We start from the raw sequence: 15,223 nt of genomic DNA on the forward strand, positions 1-15,223 counted from the left end.
CTACTTGCATCTATCTTTGCAGAAAGACTTAAAGGTCTTGACCAAATCATTGCTGATACCCAGTCTGTTTATGTACTCTTGTATATTTCTGTTTTTGTACTTGTTTTATTCATAAATATATATATACAGTTGAAGTCAGAAGTTCACACTTACGCTTAGCCAAATACATTTAAATGCAGTTTTTCACAATTCCTGACATTTAATCCTAGTAAAAATTCCCTGTTTTAGGTCAGTTAGGATCACAACTTTATTTTAAGAATGTGAAATGTCAGAATAATATTAGAGAATTATTTATTTCAGCTTTTATTTCTTTCATCAAATTCCCAGTGGGTCAGAAGTTTACATAAACTCAATTATTATTTGGTAGCATTTCCTTTAAATTGTTTAACTTGGGTCAAACGTGTCAGGTAGCCTTCCACAAGCTTCCCACAAAAAGTTGGGTGAATTTTGGCCCATTCCTCCTGACAGAGCTGGTATAACTGAGTCAGGTCTATAGGCCTCCTTGCTCACACATGCTTTTTCAGTTCTGCCCACAAATGTTCTATAGGGTTGAGGTCAGGGCCTTGTGATGGCCACTCCAATACCTTGACTGTATTGTCCTTAAGCCATTTTGCCACAACTTTGAAAGTATGCTTGGGGTCATTGTCTATTTGGAAGACCCATTTGCGACCAAGCTTTAACTTCCTGACTGATGTCTTGAGATGTTGCTTCAATATATCCACATAATTGTCCTTCATGATGCCATCTATTTTGTGAAGTGCACCAGTCCTTCCTGTAGCAAAGCACCCCCACAACATGATGCTGCCACCCTCGTGCTTCACGGTTGGGATGGTGTTCTTCAGCTTGCAAACTTCCCCCTTTTTCCTCCAAACATAACAATGGTCATTATGGCCAAACAGTTCTATTTTTGTTTCATCAGACCAGAGGACATTTCTCCAAAAAGTATGATCTTTGTCCCCATGTGCAGTTGCAAACCGTAGTCTGGCTTTTTTATGGCGGTTTTGGAGCAGTGGCTTCTTCCTTGCTGAGCGGCCTTTCAGGTTATGTCGATTTAGGACTCGTTTTACTGTGGATATAGATACTTTTGTACCTGTTTCCTCCATCTTCACATGGTCCTTTGCTGTTGTTCTGGGATTTATTTGCACTTTTCGCACCAAAATTCGTTCATCTCTAGGAGACAGAACGCATCTCCTTCCTGAGCGGTATGACGGCTGCGTGGTCCCATGGTGTTTATACTTGCGTACTATTGTTTGTACAGATGAACGTGGTACCTTCAGGCATTTGGAAATTTCTCCCAAGGATGAAGCAGACTTGTGGATGTCTAAAAAATAAAAATAAAAAAAATTCTGAGGTCTTGGCTGATTTCTTTGGATTTTCCCATGACGTCAAGCAAAGAGGCACTGAGTTTGAATGTAGGCCTTGAAATACATCCACAGCTACACCTCCAATTAACTCAAATGATGTCAATTAGCCTATCAGAACCTTCTAAAGCCATGACATCATTTCTGMAGCTTTCCAAGCTGTTTAAAGGCACAGTCAACTTAGTGRATGTTAACTTCTTACCCAATGGAATTGTGATACAGTGAATTATAAGTGAAATAATCTGTCCGCWAACAATTGTTGGAAAAATTACTTGTGTCGTGCACAAAGTAGATGTCCTAACCGACTTGCCAAAACTATAGTTTGTTAACAAGACATTTGTGGAGTGGTTGAAAAATTTGTTTTAATGCTCCAACCTAAGTGTATGTAAACTTCTGACTTCAACTGTATATAAAAAAAGAAAGGTATTTGCTCCAAAACAACCATCCATACCACTAGGTGGTGTTAAGTACTGGTTTGAAACAATATATTGACAGCAAGTGAACCAACAAGGAAGAGAATGGTACACCACAGGGGGAGCATGGTTAGTCCTCTGTTGTTCTCAATCATGATCAATGATGTTTACTCTCAGGTACAGTATTACAGATCATCTGGCTGTATATACAGCGGAGCTGATGGCCATACTGTTGGGCCTTGCAGTGGGTGGAGGAAGTCAAGCCAGACAGAGTAGTTAATTGCACGGATTCATGTGCAGTGTTGATGAGTCTCCAGTCCTTTAGGTCAAGTAGCAGACACGATCTGCTTGATGAGGTGCTACAAACCCATGGCAGGATTAGACAGATGGGTATACCGATAAGATTTACTTGGGTCCCAGCCCATGTGGGGGTGGAGGGGAACGAGGCAATTGATGTACTGGCTAAACAAGCAGCAGTATCCGAGGGAAAGAGAGAGGCTGAGATTTAGTATGAGGGAGAAGGGGATACAGGAAATTAGTTTAAAGAGTATATTGAGTAGAACGTCATTAGATATAGTCTCAAAAAAAWAWAWATTTTTTAAGAGCAACGGTGCTGGCCGATAGGATTTTGTTTCTCCCTGTCTCTGGCCCACACTCCACTACAGTAAGCGGCGGTAATGCACCATAACGTTGGATGCCAACCGCCGATAAACCCCACCGAAGAACAAGAACAAGGAAGAGGTGTTTCAATTGGCAAAGAGATAGGGAACGTGGCCTTAGCAAAAGAGAACAACCTTAAATGAGAAACGACCAGTATTCATAGATCGAAAACAGCTTACACGTCTCCTTTGGGTTGGACAACTTGCAAACATGGCGGATGTTGATCAAGGATCGGTCTTACCCAGCGAAACTTCACCTCTCATTCTGGATGGCCTGAATTCTACTGACTCAAATGGTACCGACGCTGTCAACGCGACTGTGGCCAAGTTTGTGGCGACACCGGAGGGAACGGCACTGGCATATGGCAGCCTTGTTTTTATGGCTCTGTTGCCCATTTTCTTCGGTGCACTGCGGTCAGTCAACTGTGGCAAAAGCAAGGTAACGTTAACATTATTGCAATGTACAAGTAGCTAGCTAACTAACAGTAACTAGGTAGTTTACGCAGCTAACAGTGGGAAGCGCTAAACTGTTGGATCCTGTTGTTGGGCCATAAACAAAGGATGCAACGACCCTCATTCAGTGTCAAGTGTCTCGCACACTAGTCTCATGCAGCACTAGCCAGATGTCACTCACATTACACAGTCAGTGTTTCTGTTCCATATCCAGACAAGTCTGATGTAGCTAGCCAGTTAGCTAGGCYTGGCTAACAACAGTAATGAATGACTGGCGGGCTTTGACTGGGGCTGTCATGAACCATATGTTACCCCATTTGCCTGATCATTTGCTTGCTTAATTTACTAGTTAGATWATTTTGTTTTTGTTGAGTGGTCAATGTTATTTTTAATCATGACGTTTAGCTAGCTGGCATGATGTTGTTCATTCATTTCAGCCAGGTTGTCACTGCCAAGGTTTTAGCAGGTGATGGAGAGACGTGTGCAAGTGTTTAGGCGACTTTTATTTGTTTTGACATGAGTGGAGACGTTTAGGTAAACCCATTGCGTATCAGTTAATTTCTAGCCACGCCCTAGCCTATTATTTTATCTGAAGCCCTTCTGACACTTGCTTAATGTATAGTAGGAATATGCAAATCAGTTTCATTTTCACAACTACACGTGTGATACAGCCATCACTATTGGTATTCTAGTCAGTAGGTGGAGGGAAAGGGATGATGATGCATGACTTGGTTATCTGTTGACATGACTGATAACAGGCTTTTTGAGTGGCGTGAAATGAATTAACTTTTCTGGTGGTTGTGAACTAACTGGTACCCTGCTGCAGTCCTTCCTGTGTGGTTGGTTGCTGCCTCAGCTAGAATCTTCCCTGGTGCTTAATATAGATTACCTACTATATGTTTACTGCATACCCAGCTTATGACTTTCTGAACACTTATTTCATCCTTAGGTTGCTGGAGAAAATGGTTGCGATTATGAGTACAGAGTGAGTATTAGAACTGATACTCAGAACACGCACTGTCAGTCGACAGTATTTTTATTTAAACATATTTTTCCTCATACTGACACCTCATTGTTCGTGGCAATCTTGAAGATGCTTCATGACAGTGTGTCGCTATGTGTGTATGTCTCCCATTTGTGTGTAAAATCATTTTGGTTATTAGGCACCAAGTGTCAAGGTTTGGGCCTCGGCATAGTCCTGCTTTGCGCCCAATCAATGAGGATGTGGGTCCTGTCGTGTACAGGCCAAGTCCCCTTGACCAGAATCACACTGAACAGGTTGTGTGAACTTTGAAAGGGTTCAAGGACGGTGCTATAGAAGAAACTGACACTGAAGGTGATATGTTAAAGGCTTCTATCTAGTATCAACTGGAGATGTGGTCTTTAGAATGAATCGCTTGTTCGTTGCAGTCCTGTCTTGTTACTTGCTACTCATCGCACCACAATGACCCATTTTAATTATATTCCCTGTGCAGATTAGCTKATTTCATTCAGATAGGTCACATGTTCGTGTCCCACTAGACATAAACCTAACTACTTATTTTGTGAAGAACTAGAAATAGTCTGCGATGAGATGAGGCACTAAAAGTTGTGACTGTGATTTAGTAAGAGACAGGTTGATATTGATATGGTCTAGTGCTTGTACTTCTAGTGCTTTCTCTCTGAAGAGGAACTTTGGCAATGTGCTTTGAGAATGTTCATGCTTTTGTGTGTTTTTGAAGGTACTTAGGAAGTGTGTGTGTTTTGTATGCATTCTTGTCCACTCAACCCTTGTTTCTGTCTCTTCCCAGAACTCCTCAGACATGCCAGAGACCATCACAGGCAGGGACGCTGCACGGTTCCCCATAATCGCCAGCTGCACCCTCTTCGGCCTCTACCTCTTCTTCAAAGTGAGCATCATCACTCGCAACACTTCCTATGCTTTGTCCTGAATCATTTTCTGCATTATTACATTTGAATAAGCTCCCCTCCAATCTCCCACATATCTCTGTACCTCTGCTTTACCGTACTGTATCTGTGTTACTCATTGCTTGCACCCCATGCTCACATCATGCATGCTGTCCTTATTGATTCACTTTTTTCAGCTCCCTGATCAGAGACTAGTGGTGTTATACTCTGTTAAAGGTGGAGAAGGGTGGAATTCGTAATACTAAATGATTTTGCCTCGTTTCAATCATAGATTTTCTCACAAGAGTACATCAACTTGCTGCTGTCAATGTATTTCTTTGTCCTGGGGATTTTGGCACTGTCTCATACAATGAGGTGAGAGGCTTGATTTGTTTCATATCACTTTATTAATTAAGATCTCCTTTCACGTTAGATGACTTGGATTATATAGCCTGTCTCAACATAATTTCTGCCTCTTGATTAGTCCCTTCATGAACAGGATCTTCCCTGCTAACATTCCCATCAAGCAGTACCAGTTGCTCTTCACTCAGGGCTCAGGAGAGACCAAAGAAGGTAAGGATGAAATGGAATGAAAGCTAGAAACAGTAATATGGTAAATAGCCTGTAAAAGCATGTATGTTTTATGAATAGCTGGATGTTTGTCACTGATGACCCTCCCTCCCACAGAAATAGTCAACTATGAGTTTGACACCAAGGACATGATCTGCCTGGTCATCAGCACTGTGGTTGGGGTCTGGTACATCCTCAAGAAGGTCAGTTGAAGTTACACTACAGCGTGTTAAAATAGTGTCATTTTTAGTTTTTTTATGGCATGGCGATTTAGTTTGGGGTGTAGAGGATGACGGTGTTACACTGGGTTTTCGTCAACAATGAATTCGTCGGGAGAAGTTCCGACCCCATTCGTTTTCAATGAGGGCACGCAGAGAAATGTGCGGGGGATTGTGGGAAGATGAGCGGCGAGAACCCTGCAACAGGAGCGCTAGAAAAAGTTGAGCTATACTTTATGCAAATGTGAAGCGTTGGAGCGACGCGTTGTCAAAAGACGTTGCCTCTGGTCAAAACCCAATGTTACAGTTCGTCCGAGATGATAAAACGTTGAAGACACCAAATGGTCAGGCGTACTAACAGAGCTGTAATTGGCTGCAGAAAATTTCCTCCGTGTTTCTTTCAATGCTCTCTATGGTTGGGTTAATCTGCGTTTGTCTTCTGTTTGGGTGTTGTGGATGTTTTTGTTCGATAATGTGTTCGTTGGTTCTTCTCAGCACTGGATTGCCAACAACCTCTTTGGCCTGGCGTTCGCCCTGAATGGGGTGGAGCTTCTGCACCTAAACAATGTCAGTACTGGCTGCATCCTGCTGGGGGGGCTGTTTGTGTATGACGTCTTCTGGGTAAGTCTGCCAAATAACCCCAACCACTGCACTACTAGGCTACACACCAGAGGGGTATACTACATAGGAGGATCAATGAGCCAGCTAACTTTGATAAGAAAGCTAAATGTAGATTGTTTTTGGTTGTGAGTTTGAAAAAAAATTATATATATTTTGGCAAGTTAGCTGCCTAACTTATTGATCCTGCTGTGTAGTATACACCTTAGGCCCTGCCAAAATGTTAAGCTTGGAGAATTGATTCACTTGAATAAACAACCGTTATCCCTGTAGGTGTTTGGCACCAATGTCATGGTTACCGTGGCCAAGTCGTTCGAGGCACCCATTAAGTGTGAGTAAKGGAACCTTTTTATTGTAAAATATCAATGCAATCAATATTTATAGACAGTATTTAATGTGTAACCTTACTTTAATGGGTGCTATGTAAATGTATTTTGTTAGTCTCACAGACAGTTAAGTATATGGCTGTCTGAAAAGCAGCATCTATCACCCCAGTCACTGTGGAGCAACTACTGTCATTGTGTGTGTGCTCTGCTTTTGGTCTCTGTAATTAGATCACATCTGACACATGGTGACATAGTTATTTCTAACTCTTTCTCCCTCTTCTCTCGATCTCAGTGGTGTTTCCCCAGGACCTGTTCCAGAAGGGTCTAGGTGCCAATCAATTTGCCATGCTGGGTCTTGGAGATATTGTCATTCCAGGCAAGTCAACATTCCCCTCACTCAGCAGTAGCTTCTAATTCTATGTACATATTGGCTTGTGACATCCACTTGAGGGCAATACTTCGGCATGACATCCACCTCCACTCTAACACCTCGCGCTGAAGCTTATTTTTCTTCTGAAGGCGTCCGCATGCTTCCCATCCGAAACAGTTGTGCATATATTATGACATTTTGTGACGTCATCGTCTTCGGTAAGGTTTTTTTTCGGTTGTTGCACCGAAATGTCTAAATTAATGACAACTCAAATCTATCTTAGATTAGACAAACTACCTCGACTAACCTGTACTCCTGCATTTTGACTTGGTACTGGTACCCCCCCCCTGTATATATTTTCTTAAGTATTTTTCTTGAACTGCATTGTTGGTTAAGGGCTTGTAAGTAAGCATTTCACGGTAAGGTCTACACATTTGAATAACATTTGATTTGAATTCAGACTATTTTGAGGAAGTGCGTACTGGACTGGCTATAACATTTCAAAATGGACAAACAGTACTATTGCTGCTTTTTTTCGTTTTTCAAGTTAAGGTCTTTTAAGGGAGTATGCGAGCACACTCCATTTCACCTAGCCGAACTGAAGCATGCTGACACCTTAAGAGCACTGGCCCCTCTGTTAATGTGAATATTGCATTTATTTTTCCAGGGATCTTCATTGCTTTACTCCTCCGCTTTGATGTCAGGTGAGCACTAACTCTTCTCCTTCCAGATCCTTGCTCTCCCTGCCCAGTCTAGTTGTTTCCAGCTGTTTAATGTTCTCTCTGTACCCTGCCCCCTCCAGTCTGAAGAAGAACACCAGGACCTACTTCTACACCAGCTTCCTGGCCTACATCTTTGGCCTGGGTATGACCATCTGGGTCATGCACACCTTCAAACATGCCCAGGTGAGTGAGGCACAGACTCCCAGTTCACACTCGTGACATGCAGTTGAAAGCGTTACCTTTATGTCGAGACTTGGCTGCTACTGACCGGTTGACTTGTCTCACTCTCTCTTCCTTCCCAGCCTGCCTTGCTGTACCTGGTCCCAGCCTGTATTGGATTTCCGGTGGTTGTAGCGCTGTTGAAAGGAGAACTGACAGAGATGTTCAGGTAATAATATAATACCTTCCCTGTTTCCAGCATGGCATTTCTTAATCAGTTCTGAGCTCATCACCAGTGGTATTGAACATTTATCATGTTCCACCATGCAGCACCAGATAGTAGGCTTGGGTGGTATACCATATACCTACAGTGCATTCGGAAAGTCAGACCACTTWACTTTTTCAAAATTTTGTTACGTTACAGCCTTATTCTAAAATTGATTTCTTTCCTCATTAAATCTACACACAATACCCCCATAATGACAAAGCAAAAAATGTTTTCACATTTATAAAAAAAAAAAAAATGGAAATATGACATTTACATAAGTATCCAGACCCTTTTACTCAGTACTTTGTTGAAGCACCTTTGGCAGTGATTACAGACTCAATTCTTCTTGGGTATGATGCTACAAGCTTGGCACACTTGTATTTGGGGAGTTTCTTGTATTATTCTCTGTAGATCCTCTCAAGCTCTGTCAGGTTGGATGGGGAGCGTTGCTGCACAGATATTTTCAGGTCTCTCCAGTTGTTCGATCAGGTTCAAATCCGGGCTCTGGCTGGGCCACTCAAGGACATTCAGAGACTTGTCCCAAAGCTACTCCTGTGTTGTCTTGGCTGTGTGTTTAGGGTCATTGTCCTGTTGGAAGGTGAACCTTTGCCCCAGTCTGAGAGTTCTGGAGCAGGTTTCTTGATGGTGTGCTGCAGAGATGGTTGGCCTTCTGGAAGGTCCTCCCATCTCCACAGAGGAACTCTGGAGCTTTGTCAAAGTGACCATCGGGTTCTTGGTCACCTCCCTGAGGCCATTCTCCCCGTATTGCTCAGTTTGGCCGGGCGGCCAGCTCTAGGAAGAGTTTTATAAAAGATGGCCACTGTGTTCTTCAGGACCTCCAGTGCTGCAGAAATGTTTTGGTACCCTTCCCCAGATCTGTGCCTCAACACAATCCAGTCTCCGAGCTCTACGGACAATTCCTTTGATCTCATGGCTTGACATGCTCTGACATGCACTGTCAACTGTGGCACCTTATATAAACAGGTGTGTGCCTTTCCAATGTCCAATCAATTGAATTTACCACAGGTGGACACCAATCCAGTTGTAGAGACATCTCAAGGATGATCAATGGAAACAGGATGCGCCGGAGCTCAATTTCGAGTTTCATAGCAAAGGGTCTAAATACTTATGTAAATAAGGTATTTCTGTTTTTTTTATGATACATTTGCAACATTCTAAACACCTTTTTTTTTCTCCGCTTTGTTATTGTGGGTTATTGTGTGTCGATTGATGAAGGGGGAAAACATTTATTTTAGTCTATTTTAGAATAAGGCTGTAACGTAACAAAATGTGGAAAAAGAGAAGGGATCTGAATACTTTCCAAATGCGCTGTCTACCAGGGAACGTGATGCTTTTCCTATACCGCTATACCGTTGAAACTATTTATTTGAATTTGTTCAATACGTTGTAATATTTGTAGCTATTTTTAAAGTAAATACCTGCAGTCAACTTGTGCTGTTTGGCTGGCAGCCACACAAGTAAAGGAGTTTACAATGAAAAAGAAACGATGCCTGGCCATCATATTTCTGTTTAGGCCGATCATAAAGAATGTAGCCCGCTACATTTCCTAATATTTTGTAGGATGTAAAAAATTGGCTGGTTACATTGCGAAAAAGTACTGGAGATAAGTTGCTACACATCAGTCCGAGCACTGTCTGCTGATAGAACGCCCGTTTGTGAATTCTCATCCGAGTTGAGAAGTGCAACTGAAGCACAAAATGAGTCTGATGCCGAGCAGAAATTACAATACGAAGCATTTTACAACTGCGTTTTTCCAAACGCAGCAAGATATTTCTTATGCATTTTAATCTTTTTTTTCTGCATGGAAAAACGCAGAAATCTGCATTAATACGACACCTAGTTTCACCTGCTATCTAAGTATGTGGCTGAATTAATAAGGTGATGGGGCATTATATTGTGTTAGCTTTCTGCCGTGTTTGAGAAGTCAAAACCTTTTGGATGAGTTATTTATACATCTGCCATCTTGATTTCCTTGCGTTTTTTCCCTCCTCTCTGTTCTGGGCCCATCTGCTCCTCCCCCCTCTTCTCTGAGCAGGCAAGCCCTTTGCCCTAACAACTCCAGACTCCACACAGACAGTGTGTAGACATGTGGATAGAGAGCCAGTACTGTTCTTCCTTGAGACAAACATTTGTCAAAACGCTTGTAAATGTCCTAACTCACCAAATATTACATTCTGTAGCTCCTACCTGTATATGTATAACTTTATGATCAGGATTCCCTGTCTTTGCATTTAACTTTTGTTTGGGCTCGTTTGCACATTTACCTAGCAACCTCCATGGAAATTCGATATTACGTGTTCTAATTTCGTTAGCGTTCTGGTAATAGACGCCCAATTTATTTGTCATTTTTTTGGGTGCCCCCTTGTTTACTATACCGGTAATACCGTAAATCCCAGGGTGAGAGGACGGTATGACAATCTGGATACCGCTCAACCCTACCAAATAGTGCTATTGGTGTCTTTAAAAAATATATATATRTTTTTTWAAGTAGTTGGTTGCCTGTCTCTTAATCTTGACATTTGTGCCTACAAGATTAAGTAGATCTTCACTCATCATATAAACCTTTATAAACCTTTTCCACCTATTGCTCTCCCCTCCTCTAGACTCCTCAATGTTTATTGACATGATTACAATGATTTAGATATCATTCTCCCACCTAGTGCTGCTTGGAGTATTACGTGTGAACGGCTCTGTCATGCACCTACTCATCCATGCATACACTACTGGGTCAGGGTCAGGCCTTGGTCCCCCTAGACTGTAATCTCAGCACTGTGACTTGGGCTGTGGAGGCTCTGACTGCTACTAGCCATAATAACAGCAGAGGTTAGACACCCAGCTGGGGCGAGCACCTGCACAGCGGCTGGCCTGGGCAGGGGAGGGAGAGGAAACATTCCCCAAACCTCTCCTGCCAGAAATGCCGCCTCGCTTGTTATTCGCCATGGTAAAAACAAAGCCATGACCTTGGGGTGGCACGAAGCATGTGGAGAGAGGGTAAGAGACCTGGGTGTCAGCTGGCTGTGCCAAGGCTTGGTGCCAACTGCTAACCTTCCTGGTCATCGTACTTTGACTGGTTCACATCTGTCACACTGTTGGCGTTTCTGACATAGACACACTTTATATTCACTCATTCTTTGTTCACTACTGTGTTCAGTCTTGCAAAGCACTTAATCTCTTCATTTTCAGCACCTTTGTAGAGCTATGAATTCACTTTGGCATACTAGTCTTTTCTCTCTCTACTGTGTTTCTCTGCTGTAACAACTCACTGGCCATCCTGCTCCTCTTCCTCTTCTTCCTGCTCAGCTATGAGTCCTCAGAGGAGGTGTTGCCACACACACCCCGGCTCACACACTACCCCACCGTGTCAGGCTCTCCCGCCAGCCTGGCTAACTCAATGCAGAGCTCCTCCTCGCCACGCCGGCGACGCAACAACCCACCTATGTAGTGACCAGATCACCTCTCACCCGGGCAGGTACGCCCCATGTCTCCCCCACCCTGCCCTGACATCACCCTGCCCTGACATGACTCTGTCATCAACCCTGGCTTGCCTGGCGTTCAGTATCCTTCCCTCTGTTTCTCTCTCCTGCTCTGACCCTCAACACCAGAGCTCTGTGGACGGACCTCTGGCACTGGCAGATGCAATCTCTCTCCTTTGACGAAATGTCAATATCAGGCTTTTCCTGAGAGTGGCCTAGGTCCAGGGAATGGTTCAACTCATTTTAGTGAACCTGGGCCTATCTGGCCCAAACCCAACCTTTTTTTTTGTTGTTGTTCTGAAGCATTGCTCATAAGTTACTTTGGCTGAGTATGATTCAGATGCCCCACTAGTCATGTCCAGTCATTCTCCAGGGCTGCAGCTCACCCACATCTTTTTGTTGTGTTTGTCGGAGTCCCGGGCCAGCATTGGATTCATCACTCCCATTGGTGTATTTATTTGGTATCAACATAAAACACTTTCATGTTTGTTTTCAGTAATCATACAGTTGTGTGCAGTGAATTGTGAAATCCCCAAGTTGCTATTAGTCATCATTTGTCTCCTTTAATTGAAAACATTTTCTTTCTATTCTTTTCTCCCACTCTGACAGGTACGAGGAAGTCTCTCCGGAAGATGCTGCAGCGAAAGAAGAGGCCACAGAGGCTGAGAAAAAAGATAAATGACGACAACGTTTCCACGAGCTCGTCCATCACTGGCTGCCACCACATTTCACATCAGCCCACCTCTCCACACATCCTGGGAGGGTGTTCATGTGCCGTGCCGTACATGGAAAGGGCTGATTTATTAAATAACTGTTTTGACATTGGGATATTTTGTAGTTCAAAAGTGGTTTGTTACACAAATTGTACAACAGCTTATCCGGTGTCTGTTTCTTCTATATTTTTTAGTTATTTTATTTCATTTGAAAGGCCAGAATTTTAAAATGGAATAAGTGTTGTTGTTTTGGGGGGGTTCTGAGATATCACAGGAAGCTGATTTTTTTATTTATTTTATTGTCAGAAACATTTTACTCTCCCAGCCTGATTTATTTGTAATGATTGTCTAGTTTGATCTCTGTGCCAAGTCCATTCTTGGTTTTGATATACAAATGCCTTTGTCATAGAGAATGTGAAGTATAATAGGATGGTGTTAGGGACGCGGGAGATGAGTTTACGATTGTCATACACGCTTTACATGGAAGTTAACCTTTGACATGGAACTCGACCGTTGGTATCTATATGAATGGCACCTGGCTTCTCTGGTCTGGAAGTCTTTGGCTTCAACGAAGACATCTAACTATGTACTACTGTACTAGTCTCAATGTATAATTGTGCCAATTTAGTAATGTGTGTAATTACATGGTACCTGACATGTTGGTCAGTATAGTGGTAATTAATAATAGCTCAGAGTTCAGATCATAGCATTAAGAAGTAACTGAACTTGGGCAATCGATCACATTTTGATATTTTTATGCACATTTGCTATGACACTACTATTTACGTGAGTCATACTCTGTCATATCAAATCAGAGAAGTCTGTTATATGGAAACTATATTTAGTATTGTAGTTAGAGGTCCCATGCAGTGACTGAAATGTACCTGCAGGTGGAGACAGTGTCAAAAGAACCATGTCTCAGAGAGGAGACCAAAGGAACAAATAATTCCTCTTCTTGCTTTAGGTTGTAACTGCTTTGCTTTAATAATGTATTTTCTTTCTGGCCTTTTGCAGTTTGGAGCAGTGCGTTTCAGGTTCAGAAAGACAGGGGAGAAGCTTTTTCATTTTAGGGCTTTAAGATTGAGCAGTTTTGTAGAAATGTGTTTTGTTAAAGATCATGTCCACACTGCCTGGTGAAGTTCAGTAACCCTATCATTTTAAAGAAATTTACGTTTTATCTTTTTTTCTCCTATTGTACTTGTGCAAGTCAAAGRTTATGAGCCTGTGTTCAGGAGCCGATATCTATTTTGTTTGCAATAAATGTGGGCGTATATCACCGTAGAGAACCATAACCAATGTGTTGGTCTTTTTCTTTAACCTAGTTGTACTGATGTTGACACACCCACACCTGGCTTATTGTGGTTAATTAACTGGTGATTATAAATACTATTTATCTATCTATTTGTGTAATTACATGGTACCTGACATGTTGGTCAGTATAGTGGTAATTAATAATAGCTCAGAGTTCAGATCATAGCATTAAGAAGTAACTGAACTTGGGCAATCGATCACATTTTGATATTTTTATGCACATTTGCTATGATTATAAATACTATTTATAATCAATACTATAATCAGGACCTAATACCTAAGCTGTCAGTGAAACAAACCAGTTTACTGCATTCTCATCTGCAGGAGAGGCAGAGTGTAGTACACATCTGATGGAAAAAGTAAGAGGAAGGAGACTAGGATGATGAGTCATACAGGTTCCGGTGTTGCTCAAGGAACTCCAGCACCTGAAGCTCTGCCTGTGTCTTTGAGTCTCTGTTCCGTCCACAGTACACAGCTGCTGAGTGACCGGTGAAGGACGACTAGAGGACTGGCTGATTAGCTGGGGAACAAGCCTCTCAACTGTCATTCTGAGCTGAGAGGAACTACCTGCAGTCTGTCTGCCAAACCTGTTAGTCTGAGAAGGACTGGAACAGACCATCAACATAAGAATGATCAGACGTTAAACAAACCACATTTGGTCAAGGTGACAGTCTAGATTTCAGACATTGTGCTCCACTGAACTTGAACGTGACCTATACATAGATTTGTTTTTTTGTTAGCACAGGACAGTGCTGTTTGGGTGGTAAAACTGCTGCAGCACCTGTTCAAACTCCTCTCATGGCCATCCATAGTTCAGGTGAAAGCAGACAGACTGGCAGACTGGTCAAGAGATATGCAGATAGACAAACAAGCTGACAGGTATCTGGTGACTTGGATAGTGAGGAGGTGTAAAGGAATTACCAGGATGTCCCTCCTAGAGCAGTGTTAGAGGATAAGTGGTCTCAAGGGATCGCGTGATTGATTGTAGATTGCAAAGATGCCACAAGGGGGTGTAGTAGTTCACTTCAACTGAACAGTGATCTCAACGAGCATTGTTGGGGAACACTGAGGAGAGAGGTTTGGGGAACACTGAGGAGAGAGGTTTGGGGAACACTGAGGAGAGAGGTTTGGGGAACACTGAGGAGAGAGGTTTGGGAGAGATAGAAAACAGAGGAGGAAATGTCTCAGCAAGACCCCGGATTCATCCCTCTGCTTCAATGTGTTACACCCCTATCCTGGAGACCCTTTGCAGTCTGTACTGTTAACATTGGACAGCGACATTAGGAACGTTGCCCAGGGCCCCTTGTGGTTAAGATGCGCAGGAAACAAATATGAAGTTGTTGTGTATGTGTCTTTGTGACTCATCTAAAAACAGGTGACACTGCTGCTAGTTCTGCCTATGCTAAGGGTGATGATGTCATTGATTGGGGAGGGTGCTCTGCTGAAAGTGTTTTTCTTTGCTCATACAGGAGTAATAAAGGCCTAGTGTACTAATTTGGTGATACATTTTTTTTTTTTAGATAAATATTTTTTTATTGTGATTTATCAGGGGGTGCTGCACCACCCTCAGCACCCCCCACTTCCATGGCTATGCATACAACTAATACTACTTTAAACTTGGTGACAGACTGGCTACTTGAGTGGAGACAGTCTGGCAGCCAGGTGATACTGACAGAGAGAG

The 15,223-nt window shown here is 42.6% G+C and overlaps 1 protein-coding gene across 4 annotated transcripts; it reads left to right on the forward strand.

The window, feature by feature from the left end:
* The first annotated feature begins 2,490 nt into the window (after positions 1-2,490).
* LOC111966450 (minor histocompatibility antigen H13) lies at positions 2,491-12,809 on the forward strand. Of its 4 annotated transcripts, XM_023991083.2 has the most exons (14): positions 2,514-2,872; positions 3,836-3,871; positions 4,677-4,775; positions 5,066-5,148; positions 5,258-5,346; positions 5,461-5,546; positions 6,057-6,182; positions 6,453-6,510; positions 6,798-6,881; positions 7,543-7,579; positions 7,678-7,780; positions 7,900-7,985; positions 11,346-11,514; positions 12,128-12,223. In XM_023991083.2, exons 1-13 carry the CDS (start codon positions 2,645-2,647, stop codon positions 11,485-11,487), a joined length of 1,257 nt encoding a protein of 418 aa, XP_023846851.1. In that variant the 5' UTR covers positions 2,514-2,644; the 3' UTR covers positions 11,488-11,514; positions 12,128-12,223. The 4 variants fall into 4 exon arrangements, with proteins under 4 accessions (XP_023846852.1, XP_023846854.1, XP_023846851.1 ...); XM_023991084.2 differs by lacking the exon at positions 3,836-3,871 and having other exon boundaries at positions 2,491-2,872; XM_023991085.2 differs by lacking the exon at positions 11,346-11,514 and having other exon boundaries at positions 12,128-12,809.
* Positions 12,810-15,223: the final 2,414 nt, after the last annotated feature.

The sequence above is a fragment of the Salvelinus sp. IW2-2015 genome, linkage group LG7 (genome assembly GCF_002910315.2).
Source record: "Salvelinus sp. IW2-2015 linkage group LG7, ASM291031v2, whole genome shotgun sequence".
Lineage (NCBI taxonomy): Eukaryota > Metazoa > Chordata > Actinopteri > Salmoniformes > Salmonidae > Salvelinus > Salvelinus sp. IW2-2015.